Source organism: Dipodomys ordii, unplaced genomic scaffold (genome assembly GCF_000151885.1).
Source record: "Dipodomys ordii isolate 6190 unplaced genomic scaffold, Dord_2.0 Scaffold83, whole genome shotgun sequence".
In the NCBI taxonomy this organism is placed as follows: domain Eukaryota; kingdom Metazoa; phylum Chordata; class Mammalia; order Rodentia; family Heteromyidae; genus Dipodomys; species Dipodomys ordii.
This window is the reverse complement of record NW_012267299.1, coordinates 3,658,583-3,676,177: the sequence shown is the minus strand read 5'-3', so window position 1 is coordinate 3,676,177 and position 17,595 is coordinate 3,658,583. Positions and strand designations below refer to the sequence as shown.

The window sequence follows — 17,595 nt, the reverse complement described above, 5'->3', positions numbered from 1 at the left end:
GTAATTTCTGAAGTTTTAGGTAGCAATATGAAAAACTGATGAAAATCAAGAATTCAAAGAGAAGCTGGGCATGGTAGCTTATACCTGTATTCCTAGCTACACAAGAGGCTGAGATTTGAGGATTTTGGCCAGTCCTGGCAGGAAAGTTAGTGAGACTCTTATCTCCAATTTACTATCAAAACAAAAAACAAACAAACAAAAAAACAGAAAGTAGAGCTGTAGTCAAGTGAGAGAGCACTAATCTGGCATAAAAAAAAGTTCAGGGGCTGTGTGAGGATCAGTACTAAATGAATAAATAGGTAGAGATAGAACTAGATCAGAGATTGGGAGGCAGTTGGCACTTGATAAAAGAAATCTCTTATAGCCCCCTTCATGTTGAAAAGATAAGGACAAAGCAAAAGCAAAATTAAATTATTTTGTCATGTATGTATGTATCTATCTATCTATCTATATATATTTGGACATGCCATTTTAGGCATATGAATAAATATGCAAAATCAAGGTAAATTTAAAACCCAAATCTATTTGGTTAAATTAATCTATTAAGAAACTTTTTAAATGACTTATTATTGGTAAGGAAGAATCATCTATCAGTACTTAGAATAAAAATAATCATAGGAAAAGTTCAACAAAAGGGTATAGGGAATTTTAACTACAGTGCACTAATTTATATGTAATTTTCAAAAGAAATAACATACCAAATGAATTTTTTAATTTTATTTTATTGAAAAGATGCTGTACAGAGGGGTTATAGTTACATGACTAAGGTAATGAATACATTTCTTTTTTCTTTTTCTTTTTCTTTTTTTTTTGGTTGTGGGGCTTGAACTCTGGGCCTGAGCTCTGTCCCTCAACCCTTCAGCTCAAGGTAAGCGCTCTACCACTTGAGCTACAACGCCACTTCCGGTTTTCTAGTGGTTTATTGGAAATAAGAGTTTCACGGACTTTCCTGCCCGGGCTGGCTTTGAACCGCGATCCTCAGATCTTAGCCTCCTGTGTAGCTAGGATTACAGGCGTGAGCCACCAGTGCCCAGCTATGAGTACATTTCTTGTCAATCATTGTTACCCCTCCTTTGTTGTTCTCCCACTATTCCTTCCCTTCCCCACCTCCCCCCCTACTCCCAAAGTTGTAAAGTTCATTTCCAATATAGTGTCTTGTGGGTATCATTGTAGCAATGGGTCATCCTGTGTCCTTGTTTCAGCATTTTGTTATTCCCCTTCCCCTTCTCAAATTAGACAAGTGTATACACAAGATGCAGGGTACCAAAATCAAATACAGTGACAACAGGGTATATACCATAGGGGGAAGAACATACAAAGGAAACAAAAAAAATCACAGAGTACATTAAAAACAACACCAACAAAGAAAGACCTCTTGTGTTTATATCTTGGGGTTCATTTCACTTATCATCATCTTACATGGTCATATGGACATAGCTTTTGAGCTTTTCTGCTCATCTGATAAAATTATCCTAGACGTATAGTAATTATTGAAAATAAGGGAAACCATGGGACCTGTATTTCTTTGGGTCTGGCTTGCTTCACTTAATATGATTTTTTTTCCAAGTCTTTCCATTTCCTAACAAATGGAAATTCTATGCTTCTGATGGAAGCATAGGATTCCAATGTATGTGTGTGTGTGTGTGTGTGTGTATCACATTTCTTTGATCCATTCATCTACTAAGAGGCATCTGGGTTGGTTCCATATCTTAGCTAAGGTGAAAAAATGCTGGCTAAGGTGAAAAAAATATGGCTTTGTGATCATTTGCGTAAATGCCCAGAAGTGGGATTGCTGGGTCATAGGGGAGTTGTATATATAGTCTTTTGAGGAACTTTTTAAGTACATTAACTTGTTTTCATGGAGTATCAAAGCCTTCTAAATAGCAACTGTAATGACCATCAAACATACTGATGATCGCCTTTATTCATGATTGTCTCTCTCCCCTCAATGCAAATAATTAATAAGAACTTATCTTGTGGCCATGCAGTGCTGGCTTATACCTATAATCCTAGCTGAGGCCGAGATCTGAGGATCACATTTTAAAAACCACGCACCAAAAAGTTCATGAGACTCTTTATCCTTAATTGACCACCAAAAAGATGGAAGAAGAGGTATGGCTCAAGTGATAGAATGCGGCTTGAATGAAAAAGCTAAGTGAAAGCATATGGCCCTGAGTTCAAACCTAGTACCAACATCCTCTCCCTCCTTCCCTCCCTCCCTCCCTCCCTACCCCTCCCTCTCAAACTACTATGCAATAATCATTTGGTAGTCACCAAGCATACACCTCCCTCCCCCCTGAGCTACAGGAAAAAATTAAACAAGTAATACCAAGAAAGAAAGTAAAAGAATAAATACAGGGAACTTGTAAATATGTAACAGTAAAACCTAAACATGGCTAAGAATGTGGGAAGGTCTCCCTAAGAAAATGTTCCATCAGCTGAGCTTTGAAAGTTTAATTTAAAAAAAGAATACAAGTGTGAGTATAACATAACTAAGAGAAGAAAAGAGGTAAGCAATAAGTCAATCCATACAATTTTTTGGTTAGTGAATGTGTGTGTGTGTGTGTGTGTGTGTGTGTGTGTGTGTGTGTGTTACTGCAGAAAGGATCAAACTCACACAGGGCTTTGCATATGTTAGGATAATGCTCATCTACTTAGTTACATCCCTTTCCTATGTATGGTATTTTTGTGCCATATTAGGGATTTACAGTTAGCCTACAGGCAATGAAGAAACCATTGAGAGAGGAAGGATGTGATCTCAGTTGCATTGAGAGAAGACCCCTCCAGCCTGGCAGCAATATCAAGAGTAGGCTGGAGTCAAGACACAGAGGCCAACTTGTGTAGGAGATGCTTGTGTGTAGCTATGCACAGACTGTTTGCCAAGCTGGGTGTCTTCAACATAACCTCTTCATGCAAAGTCTCTTGCTATGCTAAAGAACCATGCTGTAAGTGGTTGGCAACTCCTTCCTTCAGCAAAAGCCAGAAGACTGAGTAATTCCTAGCAGATGCCAAATAGAAATGCCTCCATGGAGATTCTATCTTCTTTATCATGTGACCCAGTATTTTTTTGATGTTTTCTTTTCTGCCTGGTGTCTTCTTTTGCTTTAGAATGGAGCTCACAGAATTTCATCTTGAGTACAGGAGAAGGTAAAAAAAAAGACCAAGAGGATTTTTTTGTTGTTAGTTTTTTAATTTTGAGCAAATGCCAATAGCATGCCAATTGGCTCTAAAAACAAAATGCCTTGCCACTTTTAACTCTGGGAGAAAGATCCAGGTCTCGTGTAATTTTCTAGCAACTTTTAGAATTTCATTCCATGAAGAAATGTCCTTTGTTTTCATTGTTCTTTATGTACTCAGAAAGGCATTTTGCAAAGTCCACCATTGAAAGCTGATACATTTCTGGGTGCTGGTGGCTCACACCAAGGCTAAAATCAAAACTATGGTTCAAATCCATCTAGTACACACATACATGATCCCTTCTCAACCAGTAGCTGGGCACAGTGGTATATACCTGTCATCCCAGCTAGGTGGGAGGCTGGGATTTGAAAGATCAGGGTTCCAGGCCAACCTGGACAAAAATGTTTGTGAGACTCCATCTGAAAGGAAAAAAGCCTAGACATGGCATAACATGCCTGTCATTCCACCTACAACAGAAAGCTTAAAATAGGCAGATCAATGTCCAGGTGTGCATCCAGGTCAAAAAGGAGACACACAAGTAATGACTGTAAAAAGGGCTGGATGGGGGAGGGGAGAGGAATAGGGACAGGAAGGGATAGTGGGAGAAAAACAAAGGAGAGGATAACAATGTTTGACAAGAAATGCACTCATTGCCTTACTCATGATACTGTAACACCTCTGTACATCATCTTTACAACAAAAAGGGGTGGGGCTGGAGACATTACTTCTGTGTACAGCACCTGCATAACAAGCAATCATAGGTTCAAAACCCAGTACAGCCAAACTAAAATAATTATAGGGTTGATATTTTTAAGGTACAAACTAAATAGATAAATGAAAAGTAGATAGATAGATAGATTCATGTAATTTAGATGGATGAGTGTTTATATAAGCAGATACAAGAAACAGGTATACACTAAAATATTAACGATGGTTACCCATAATAAAGTGCTAATAGTTGTTTCTGTTTTGCTCCTATTGTCCAATATTTCTGTAGTAACTTATTTCTTATTTAAAGTGAATGCAATAAAATGTATAAATGAAAGAGATTTTTATAATGAATAGGGCTTAAATCTCAAGATTTGATATTATTTGAAGGCTTAGTTCCATAATATCTATCTAGAAACAGAATAAAAATGCCAAAGTCCTAACACATTTGGCAGCTCTCAAAATGACTATGATATTCTGTTGGCATTTTCACAAATCTCATTCAGCAGCTATAGTAATTTGTGTGTTTTCAGGTGTTCTGTATGTAATCATTAAATTTTGCAAAAATGCACTTTCTTTCCACTGTCATTTTGTAGCAGTAACCTAATTATTTCTTTCAGATATCTTGACACTTCTTGTTTTTGAAGTGCAAGTTTTTGACTGCCTAATATTTATTTTTTCATGAATTTTAATCTTAACATTCACTAAATAAATTTTTATATCTAATTTATTGTTATGATTTATTATACCTGTTATCTAGTTATTGTATTAGATAATATAATCAATTATGTTGAAGAAAAATTAAATTATTGAATAGAATTTAAATGATGATCCTACATATAATAATGTAGAAATATCATTCCTCATCTTTTTCATATGAAGTCTGAGCATTTTAGTATTGAATTCAATATGTTTGGTCCTTTATCAGACAGGTAGTACTTTATGCCACTTTACTAAGTAAACTCTTTAAAACTATAGAATAGGAAAAAAATTCCTAACCATTATTCTCCGCTTACATTCTGGACTTGGCTCTTATCTCCAATAAACCACCAAAAACTGGAAGTGGTGCTGTGGCTCAAGTGGTAGAGCACTAGCCTTAAGCTGAAGAGCTCAGAGACAGTACCCAGGCCCAGAGTTCAAGCCCCACAACCTAAGAAAGAGAGAGAGAGAGAGATGGGAAGGGAGGGAGGAAGAGAGAAAGAAAGACACAGAGAGAGAATGGTACCGTTCAGAGCCAGCCTAGGTAAACATATCCAAGAGATTCTTATCCCCAGTTAATCAGCAAAAAGCCAGAAGTGGAGTATGGCTTCATGTCCCAGTATTGGCACACAAAAGAAAGGGAAGAAGGAAGGGAAGGAGAGAGGAAGGAGAGGGCGGGAGAAGAACGGGGAGGTCATCATGATATTTCTTTCACTTAGAAACAGTATGCAATTTTATGTATATAATTTTAACAGTATAACATATTAATTGCTTTTTACCAATTTATCTAATTGCTTTTTACCAATTTATCTAATTCCTTTTGATAGACATTTGACATGTTCTGTTATACAAATATTGCTAAGAAGAAATGTCCTTGTGCTTCCACATTGTTTTACCAGAATAGATTCCCAGAATTGGACTTACTGAATTAGAGGGAATAATCATCATAAAGTCTCTGATACATATCAACAGCTTATAAAAATAGTTTCAATTTACCCATCTTCTAGTAGTTAATGTGTTCATTCATTCTACCTTCCTGATACTGATATTTTTACATTGTGGAAATTTTTGAAGGCTAGTATTTGTATTTGGTATTTGGTTTATTATTCCACATATCTTAGTGAATTACCTTTCTATTTGATAAAATTTAAAACTTAACTATTAAGTGTTTATGTTAAAATTGAAGTGTCTACCATGTAAATAAATTATAGTCCTAGAATCACAAAACCATGAATAATATCTTAGAGAAAAATGTCAGTGGAGACCCAAACATGACAGCATCCAAGTTTATTAATGTCATTATTATAGCCTGAAGGCAATTTTGTCATTTTCCTTCAAAACTCAAACATTTATCTTAAATGTTTTATACCCAAGTGAGTTATTTTCCTTTCTACCAAATTCAGGTATTTCTTGTAGAATTATATTTATCTTTATCAGAAAACTTACCAGTAAAAAACGTTATTTCAGACCCTTGCACTGCTGAACCAGTTCAAGTCTAAACTCACCCAAGCAATTGCGGAAAATCCTGAAAATGACATTTCTGAAACAGAAGTAGACGATGATGAAGGATGGTAAGAGCTCTGATTTCTTTGCATTAACGCTGATCAAATAGGCTCAAAGTAGAGACACTTATGGGGATATTTCCATTATGTCATCCACTTTCTTTTCAGATCCTGTTGCCATCATTGTAAAGACTCTGTACCTTTTACTTCATCTCAGCTCAATTTAAAGTGATCAGTGAACATGTTAGCCACTCAGTAAATGCCTGTGTAGTGCTAGCCTGTAGTAAAAGAACAACAAATATTTGCCACTGTTTCTGCCTTAAGTCACTTTGAAAATTGTGAGAAAGATAAGACACATATTAAGTAGCTAGGAAACAACTTTAAAAGATAATACATCAGTGATTTTTAAACTTTCCCACCAACATTTTAGGATTCAGTAATTTAGTCAGTAATCTATTTGCTACTGACTTCCAATTCAGGTTTATGATCTACAGGATCCTTAGCAATATGAACTTAATTATATTTTAGCTTCAGATACTTTTCAGCTTTTAAAGACCCTGATAGAAAATGAGGAAAATAAGCTTAGGTATCTGTGGCCCATGCATGTAATCATAGCTGCTCAGGAGGCTGAGATCTGAGGATCACAGTTTGAAACCAGCCCAGGCAGGAAAGTCCATCAGACTTGTACCTCCAATTAACCAGCAAAATGCTGGATGTGAAAGTGTGGCTCAAGTGGTAGAACACCAGCCTTAAAACACAGCACCCAGGCCCTGAGTTCAGGCCCCAGCACCATTCCTCCCCATTACCCTCCACAAAAAGAGAGAGAGAGAGAGAGAGAGAATGAAGAAAATAATGGCATGTACCTACCCGGTGCTTAGAACTTTATCCTATGCTGGCAGAATGAAATAATAAATTGTTTTTAAGAATATTGTGCCCCTCTGTCCCCATGCTGATTCATCTGAAGTATGTTAGGCCTTCCCATACCTAACTGCTTCCCACAGCACTCTGCTAAGGCCTGTGAAAGCAGTCGAGCCAATGCAATACCCCCTACACATGACTCACCTCCTGGGGCCTCTGAACCATCACATGTGCCATTACCCCAACTCAGAATCATGGCCTCCCAAACAGTATCTCCCCTCTTACAAAATTGTTCAGCATTTGCATCTCTAGGAAACCTGTTAGGAAGATCTGTGGAATACTCACAAATCTAGAGGGTGGAGGAAGGAGGACTGGGACACATATTTTTTAAAAAGACGTAAAAACCCTTACTGAGAAAACATTTAAAACAAGTAAGGCTCTATAACTGTATATACTTGTTTAACCAAAAGGCTGAACGAGTGATCATTTGAATGGAATGAAGAAGCTTACCTACCTGAGCACCCTGAAAACAGTTACTCCTTGATTAATTATACTTTCCCTATGATCTGGGTCATGGTGCCAAGTTTTAGAAAATCCTTGATCTCTTGTAGCATGTTTCAGTTACTTATCTATTTGTTTATACTTAAATTCAAACTTGCTTAAAGGTAGAAACTGGCTTCTCCTACAGTTCTGTGCCAAAGGCAGAGGCTCATTGAGTGTTGATTGACCCATGGAAATAAATGTACACTGCATAGAAGAGCTTTCTGTTTTTATATGACTGGACAGGTTTAGTTTTATTTTGGATTCCTTGAATGTCTCAAAATATCTTTCAAATGTTTTCGGTTCAGCCACCACACAAAAAATGTTTTGCCAAGTTCTTGTCCCCTTATTTTTTAATCCATATGCATTTTTTAAGGAAATATGACCCATGTGTTTCTGATTCATTTACACTTAACTCATCAAGATGGTGTTTTGTAAGAGCAGTGTGATGCCCAATAAGTTTTTTTAACCTTTTTATAAGCCATTTAAGCCCTTTTTTATTGAACAGGAAAGTCACCAACAAATTCAAACCCCAGAAGTTTCATTTGAAACTCCTAACCCACAGGATTCAAATTTACTTTCAACTTGGCAAGATCATTTTACTTCCCGATGTTCTTCCTAGCCCCTTGGTTCAGTGTTCTCTCATTTTGAATGCTCATTATCTTCAGATATCAATTATGTGTTTTTAAAAGTCTCAATCATGTTTTTTATGGAGTTGACCATACATCCACGTTCCATCTAACATCCCAATAGAAAGCTAAATAAATGGGCAAATTTCACCAGATGAGGGGGAAAAAATCCTTCTTCATAATGTTGGCCACTTCTCCGTCTGAAGAAAAAAAAATTAGAAGAACCATCAGCAGGTCATCAACGGGTTTATTTCTGTTTTCAATTGTAATCTCGTAAGTAGAAAATCAGATCTGTGTATTTTGCACCTCCATAATATTTTTGGTATTTGTTTCATCTAATAATAAAAATTCCTTTAGTGTTCAAAGCACTACGTAGAATGATGTACATAGGGTCCTTCTGTGATTCCTTTTTATCGCAATATAGGCCACTTGGTTTTGTAACCTTATATGCAACAGCATCATTTCTGTTCACAAGTAAGTCAGTTCAGCTTTATCAAGTCTCTGGAGATTCAGACCCTCTTCATAAAACTATATTCTACACAAGAAAAGAGACTCATATTCTAATATTTATAGCAAATATTATGAGTGCATGGCATGTGCATGTGTGTTATGCATAAATTACATGCTTCCCAGATGATTTTGTAGGTCATGGTTGCTGCTTTTCTAAGAAGGGAAAGCCAGCCAGTCTGCTGTACTACACTGTCAGGGTCTGTTATCTGAGGTAAAATGATTGCTTCTAAGACATTTTTATGTGTCCGCATGAGTGGCCACACATTGAGGGATCATTTTCATTTTCTGTCAAGATAGAAACCATTACCAATTTGTTATGTTTTCTTTTACTTGGCAAGCTATCCTATTCACATTTTTGGCTGAGCTGCTGTATTGGCATGGTATACAACAGACATTTGGGTACCATTCAGCAGCATTCTACTTTTTTATGCAAAAAATAAAGTGGGAGGGGAAAGAAAAGAAATATGATTCTACTGTAAACAGTGTGTATGGTGTTTGATAATTAGTCCCAGATTTTACTGTCTTCCAAGGCATTTGAAGAAGTGTTACTAGTAGACTAAGCTAAAGTACATGGTGGACATTTTTCACTCAGAATTGGTTTTTTTTGTTTGGCTATATACCGTCAATATTTGGTGATAGTGATAGGTGACACTAGATTATAGTTTTGCAGATAGGATAGTCTCTTTGCCACTGTGTTTTCTTAGTTTTACAGCACCAAATTTGTACAGCTATAGAACAGTCTTCAAGTGGGGATTTCATAAAATGGATTAGACACATGGCATGAGGCATCAGCCAAAGCATTCATGTGACCATGTGGATGAAGTCCATATGCCAGTTTGGGTTTGGTTAGATAAAGCTTGATTAGCTCCCAAGAAAAGTTTTGAGAGAGCTAAAGCTAACGAGGCAGTGGAGAGACTTATAAAAAAGAAAGCCACCTGCTCTTACCACAAAAAATTAAATCTGAGTACAGACTGAAATTTTGTGAACATTAACTGTTCACTAACATACTCTCTCGAAAATGTCTTTCCAGATTGTTAAATGCAAGATTGTCTTAAACTTCACTAAATACTATAATGGTCTGTCTGACTTCTTCTTCCCCTTCCCCTTTCTTCCATTGTATATACAGTATTCAGTATTTTAAATATGTGAAAAACCTTAATGTTGCATCGTTGCCTGAAGTAAACGTTGCTAATGGTTATTATGAGGAAAATACTATTCCCTATAGAAAAATCAGACCACAGGCCCCATCACAAAAGTAAATAAAAACAATCTGTAATCTCAAAATCAAATACCTAATATGCACATATTAATTTCTATACTATAAATATATGTAAATGTTTACATTAGTAATTTGTACATATTAATTTATACTCTTCCAGACATTTCTATGTACATGTATATTTTAAGAGGGAATAGGATCATATGTTTTAGTTTATCCTTTTTCCCCTCAATGTATAGTGACTACATCTCCCTGTCATACATGACGTTGTGAAATGATTTTAGTATTTAGTATTCCATAATATTTTATTATATGATAAACATAGTCTGAGTTGTCTTATTAATGACCATGCCTGTGTGTACTTAGGCTCTTTCTGCTTTCTGTTATTATAAATAATGTTAAGAAGAACATTTTTATCTGTTCCACTGTCTACTTTCTCAAGATAAATTTCTAAAATTGGAATTGCTAAGTCAGTGAGGGTGCATGTTAGGCTTCTGCTAAACATTTTCAAATGGCCCGCCCTAAACGTCATTCTAGTTTATACTCCCAAGTCAGTTTAGACTTGCCTGTAAGGCAGTTAGAATCTCAAGGATTGATTAAAGTTCTTTGCAGTGCTTAGTGAAAGAAAATAACATTTTAGGAGAAATGAATTACATTTGTAAAAATTTTGGTTTGCTTCTGTTTTTAATAAAACTACACACTTTTTGACACAGCTCTTGTCAGAAGCCTCATCTCTGATTTGTCTTATTCTTGGTTCTGAAAAATTCCTCCTAAATAATTCTGGGTTAAAACTGTAAAGTCTGGACTTTTTTATCCTGAGTTTTACTACTAAATTCTGGCTTGTGTTTAATATCAGTTTTATACACCAGTCACTGTTTTTGCTAGAGATGGAAGTTTTGAAAGTCATGAACTGGAGAGTGTTTCTCTGAAGTTAACATAGTACATAAGAAATAAGTACCAGTTGTCTGAATATCCAGTGAAATTTTAATAATACAGATGTTAAAAAAAGAAAGATGATTGACTTTTGGTTCTACCTTATAAGATACTGTTAGTGAACATAGCTTCTTCTCATTGCTTCTCCTGGTAAAGCTTTAAGTATGTACTTTATACACATAATTTATAGAATCATTTGTGTATATTTCTATCAAATCTCGAATGAAAAGTACAATGGCAGCAAACAAATATTTTAATTGGAATGCCCACATCATCCTGTGTGGATGTGACCCAATTTATAGGACATGGGAAGCTTTATTTCCATGTCTCTGTTTGGTCATTCTTCTCAAGCAATGTCACTATGGTATTTTTGAGATTCAGTGTGCACAGAATCACCAACTTAGGCATGCTACAGCAGAATCTTGGACATTACCACAGCAATACTTCACTAAGTCTAATTGTTTTCAAGTGATCTACATACCATTTGATTTTGTGGTTTTGTTTCCTTTTAACTATTTTTCTTCATTTACACAGTATTGTTTAAAGGTTTTACTTATCTTAATAGGTTTTTCTTTTCTTTTTTTTTTTCTTCTTCATTTGTAGTTCTTTACACAATCTGGAAACCATAGGTATTCCAAGTATCTTGTTCCCACCTATGACTTACCTTTCAGATTTGTTTTTAACATATAAAATTTTGAATTTTTGTCTTATTTTTGTGCTGTCATTAGCTATTTTTCTAAAATATATTTTATATACTTTATATATATATATATATGTAGTTCATTACTTTGGGGTTCTAGGAATGTTGCTGATGTATCTTACATGGGTACACTGCTTTAATTCTCTTGATAACGACTAGTTCATTAGTGATTGTCTGGGTCCAGTCTGTTTTCCTTGCCTGCCCTCGAGTGAGTGTGGACTGTTGAACCTGTTCCTTTCTCTCCCCAGGAATCCTGCTTCACCGGAAGCTTCTCTTCTCTCTCTTTCTCCCTCCATTGACGACTTGTCCTCGTCATCATTTAAACATGAGTAAGCCTTTTACCATCAAACAACAACAACCACCTCTTCCTCTTAGCTTTCTCCCTTATTTTAGATGGAAGGATTGTACTGGTTTGACTGCACACAACTGCTCTGACAGAATTCCAGCAATGTTAACGCATACATTTTCATTTAAAATCCATGAGTCTAAAGACCAGATACATCTTGGTTTAGAGGTCATATTGATAGATTGCTCCAAATATTCTCTTCCCTTGGCTTCTGTAAGTACAGCCAGTCCTGATTTTCCTTTTCTCTTTAGGCACTTCTTCTCCCACTCATTTAATGTCAGGATCTTCTGTTCTGGAACCTCGTACTTCTTTCATTAGTGATCTCACTCATTCTGCCCTCACTGAGTTTTAGTGTTTTACATTTTACATTTAGGTTTATTATCTCTTTTGAGTAAAACTTCATGTAATGTGTGAGTCTTAGGTCATTTAATTTTCTTCATATAGCTGTCCAGTTGTTCCAGTAAAAACATTTAAAGACTATCTGTTGAGTAGCCTTTGCAACTTTATGAAAGACCAGTCAACTGTTTATAGGTAGGTCTCCTGGTTAGTCCACAGCATGTATGTGAGGCTTCTCCTGGTCAGTCTGGTCAGTTTGCTGTGTGCGGGTGAGGAGTCTCCTGAAGTCCACTGTGTGTAGGTAGGTCTCCTAGTTAGTCCACTGTGTATATGTCAGCCTTCTCCTGGTCACTCTGCTGTATGTGGGTAAGGAGTCTCCTATCAGTCCACTATGTGTAGGTAGGTCTCCTAGTTAGTCCTCTGTATATCTTCTCTATATGGGTGTGGAGGGGAGGTCTCCTGTCAGTCCACTGTGTGTAGATGGTCTTCTTCTGGTGTTCCCATCCATTCCATCAGTCTGTATGTTTGTCTCATCATCATGTACATAAGCTTGATTACTATGGTTTTATAGTAAGTTTCAGAATTGAATAGTATGATTCCAAAAAGCCTATGTTTCTTTTTTCCAAAATCCCTTTGATCATTCTAGTTCTTTGCCTTTCTGTATAAACTTTAGAATCCATTTGTCTATCTATAGAAAACTTTCCTGGAATTTTTATTTGAATTTCAGTGTTTATTGATAAATCTGAGGAGAATGAACATATTTGCTATATTAAGTTTTCTTTACTATTTTGAATTTTAGACTTTTGCTGTTTCTCCATGGTTCCCTAGGCTCTGTTTGTTTCTGTTTTTCCATTCATTTTTCTCTTCTTTATAATGTGTTGTTTCTGAGGATCTGTCTTCAGAATTACTGACCTTTTTTTTTCTTTCCTAAGTCATCTTTAATGGGCCTATTTGATGGGTTTTTTATTTCAATTATTCTATTTCTATTAGTATCTACTATTTAGGTTGAAGCTTTCTGTCTTTCCACTTATTTCAAGAGTATTTGCTCTTGTTTCTTGGAGCATTTTTACAATAACTATTTTAAACTATCAGATAATTCCAGGGTCTTCATCTCAGTGTTGGTAGTTTATTGTTTTTCCCATTCAGGCTGAGATTTTCCTAATCCTTGTATGCAAGATAGTTGTCTATTTTATCCTCACTGTTTTGAATACAATGAGTTTCAGAGTCTTTGTTAAATCTTATGTTTAATGTTACCATTTTCATACTAGATAGCCCACCCAGCTCCAGCTTTGGAAAGGGCTTGATTTCAGTGGCAGTCTTGTACATAGGGTCTCTACTTTGCTATTTTTATCTGTCTCTCACCTGGGCCACTGCCTGCCTGGGATCTGGTGATGAATCTGTCTCTTATTTAAATTCTCAAAGCTTAGAATCAAGTTTAGAATCACACCCCCAAGTGTACTGACTTTATGGGATCTCTTTCCTTCTTCACAGTCTCCCTAACATCTACCATCCTAGGTCTCCCCTTTACCATTTTCTAGCCAGGAAGTTGGGGCATTCGTTCTAGTGTTCTGCCTTGCACTTGTTGCACTGTGTCCATAATCAGGGAGGGCTAAACTGAGGTAGGAAAGGGATGTGAGGAAACACTGTATTTTATCCTACCCGCTTGGAACCACAACTCTTTGAAGATTCTGAAACCTGCACGATGCAGCTATTCTTCTTTTAAGATGTATACGTGACTGTTAGGTTGTCTCAAACTGCATGGTGCTGAGTTGTCTACTGCATCCTCATCATTTTGAATAGGATGAAGATGCCTAACAGGATTTCATTTCTTTCAGGTCAACATCTAGCAATTTCAGTGTTTTGAAAGAAAATTTGTATAGTGAGGGCTGGGAAGGTGGCTCAGTGGTAGAGTGCTTGCCTTGCATGCCAGAGGCCCTGGGTTCGATTACTCAGCACCACATAAGCAAAACGAAAAAAGCCGGAAGTAGCGCTGTGGCTCAAGTGCTAGAACGCTAGCCTTGAGCTGAAGAGCTGAGGGACAGGCCCAGGCCCAGAGTTCAGGCCCCATGACCGGACCCCCAAAAGAAAAAAGAAAATTTGTATCGTGAATTATTCTTAGCATGAAAGACATTGTTCTCTTTTAAAAATATTTAGTAATTGGCTCTGAATTATCCTCAGTAAGAGTAATGTATTTCTTCGGGAAAATTCTGTGCATTGTTGGCCTCACAGATTGAAGAGTAGGTCCTTAGCAGCATCCTGAAATCACAAAAAGTGATCAGCAAACTGCTTCTGTGAGACAAGTGGACTGATTGGTGCAATGCATGACATGACATCTCCAGGATCTCTTAACAGCATCTAGGGGAGCTAAACTTGGTATAAAGTGTTCGCTTAGAGACTCTGGAGAACTGAGACTTCAATTCTTTTCACATAGTGTACACCAAAGAAAGCCAGAGTGCAGGAAGCAGGGGGGCCTGAACATCATGGGACATGCTGCAGTTAGCAAAAAAATGCTGGAAGGATTTAGGTTTCTGTGGGCTGTGGAAGGGTACAGAGGTCCCCAGCTGAGAGAAAGAGTGCATAATACAATAATACCTGAAGCCATAAATCAAATTAATAAAATGTACTTGGCTCAGTTAATCTGAACAAAGCAATATTGGTAGTTCTTATAGTCAAAAGGAGAATGCATTTTGCTATTAAAGTGTATTGCAAAATAATCTCAAAAGAACTAGATCTATTTTTTTACTCACTAGCTGTAAAGTACTCCCTCTTGTTCTTCTTGCCAAAACTAGGAAACCCCTTAACATTAAAATTTAAACTAAGCAATCAGATACAAACCAAATACTCATTCATCATCAGCTTTTGGGGAGTAATTCTTTCAGTAGTTACAGTAATTATGCTTCATGTAGCTTATAGCAGAGCTCTAGAGTTTCTCTTTGTTCCTATGCTTTCTTTCTTTAATTCAGAAATTCAAATTTCCATCCTGTAGGTAAATCCTGCTGTCTGATTTCGTACATTTGGATAATGAGCCTTTTCTGCTCATTAAACTGCAGCTGTCTTACAACCCATATTCTTACCAATTAAGAATGCCAGATAAGGGGCTGGGAAGGTGGCTCAGTGGTAGGGCCTTTGCTTTGATGCCTGAGGCCCTGGGTTCGATTCCTCAGCACCACATAAGCAAAAAGAAAAAAAGCCGGAGTGGCGCTGTGGCTCAAGTGGTAGAGCGCTAGCCTTGAGCTGAAGAGCTGAGGGACAGCGCCCAGACCCAGAGTTCAGGCCCCATGACCAGACCCTCCCCCCCAAAAAAAGAATGCCAGATAATACGCATTTTGTCTTCAATTATGCTTTAGAACCTGTAGAGCCAATAGCATATAATTATAAATCCTTGAGCTTTGTATAGATATTAACGAGCAAAGCTAAAATTTGCAACAGCACTAGAGTTGCGCACAGTATTTAAAGGTTCTACTTATTCGCCCAGGTCAAGTTAATTCAGTTGCCATATGTTGCAAGCTATCCTGATTTCATTTGAATGTTGTTAATGTAAATAGTGTGTGAGGTGTGGAATGTGAAATAACCTCAGACATGACATATATCCACACTGGATTTACGTTCCAGTATCCCAAGAGAGATCAGATGTCACTGTGAGGAAGATTTCTGCTTAAAACAGGAACTGGGAGTCAATGATGAAGTGCTTTCAGTCACTGGCAAGAAACTTTGTGTTCATAAAGTTGTGAAAAGTTGTTGGGACTGTTGCCTCTTTTACCAAAGAGGAGACTGAGACTTCAGGTCCAGAGAGTAGATAGTAACACGGCAGAGGCAGGAGCCCAGGGAAATGACCCTTTATTTACTTGACCAATGAGAAGTTCTAAAATCTATGAAGCTCATTCGATTCTTCTCAGTTCACTACATTAAAACAAATGGTGACCTGATATAATCCCAACTACTTGGAAGGTAGAAATCAGAAGGATCTTAGATCAAGGTGAACCTGAGCAAAAAGTTAGTGAGTCCTTATCTCAACCAACAAACTGGACAAGATGGTACAGGCCTATTAATCCTGATCCACAAAGGGCTTAGATAGGAGGACCAAAATCCAAGACTGGTCCTATACAAAAATAAGAGACCCAACCCTAGAAACAACTGAAGTGCAAAGTTTTGGGAATGGCTCACTAGCCTAGCAGGCATGAGGTTCTGAGTTCAAAATCTTCCAATACACACACACACACACACACACACACACGCACATGCACACGCACATGCACACGCGCAGAAAAGAAACCAAGTAAATTTTCTCTGCCTCCCAACATAGCATATATATGTTTATAGGTTTGTTGGGGGCATATCTGATAAGCTACTTGAATGTAAAATCTCATTTGAAATTACTTATTAAGTATATTTTAGCTAAGTATTTATTCAAATTAATACAATTATGAATGTAACTGTAGAAATCATATATCCTTGCTTTGTACTCTTTTTATGTTGACTGTTCTGCTTACAGTAGAAGGTGAAGTGGCCCAGGATGCCACCAATTCATTCTTGGGCACATGTTTGCAGGAATGTATTTCAGGTGCCCCTACCTTTATTCACCTTGTCTCATTAGCCTTCACCAGAGCTACATGTAGGGTAGGGACCCTTTCTTACAACTCCATCAGATAATCAACATCATTCCCAGTCTATAAATGAGTACAGTTCAAAGAAATGAGGCTATTTGCCCAAACCACGTGGAAACAAGTGGTGGGCTATCACACCAAGAATCATGAACTCCTGCTTCTACCAGCATTGTGCCCAACAGGAAGTGATCATCAATAGCACAAAGGAAAAATTCAGCTTGGCTTTCAGAGGCTTTTGATCTAAAACAACAATATCCATCTTCTGCTAGCATAAGCACCCACTCTCACCTGGGGGAACACTTTGTACATGCTTAAAACAAAAAATACACCCTTTGAAACAGTCATTCCTCTCTTCCACTGAGAGTTCTGAGATGAGAACCTGCTCTCTCACCCCACATTCTGAATTATCATGTCATAATCCAGGCAGCTGTCTAATCAGATGGCCTGTGTCCAAGTTCCTGCTGTGACCACTGCCGAAGGACCTGAGTGGTCAGCCAAAACTGCAAGCTTCAGTTTCTTCACCTGTTAAGGTTACTAGCATCAAAAGCACTCTACACAGTGCCAAACTCTTAGCAAAAGCTCTGGAAATACTAAGTGTGTGCAAGGACAGGCATTTGTGTACCTGGGGCAGTACAGTGAGGACTGACAGATTACTCAAGCAGCACCAACAAAACATCTTAAATTAAATTGGTGAAAGGCTATTTAGACAGTTCTCTTAACCTAACGACCTGACAGAAAGGTACTACAAGAAGAAAGGGCACATGTTAATTTAGACCTAGAGAAAGGTATAAACTTGTTAGTAGTACTTGATGATGCTATTTGATAATGTGCTAA

The 17,595-nt window shown here is 37.2% G+C and overlaps 1 protein-coding gene across 1 annotated transcript in view; it reads left to right on the top strand.

Moving 5' to 3' along the window:
* Positions 1-17,595, top strand: part of Cwc27 (CWC27 spliceosome-associated protein homolog (S. cerevisiae)) — a 196,313-nt gene that overhangs the window by 157,265 nt on the left and 21,453 nt on the right. Inside the window, exon 13 of the mRNA XM_013025301.1 lies at positions 6,052-6,155. Coding sequence (XP_012880755.1) covers positions 6,052-6,155 — 104 coding nt within the window. The remainder of the gene's footprint in view (positions 1-6,051; positions 6,156-17,595) is intronic.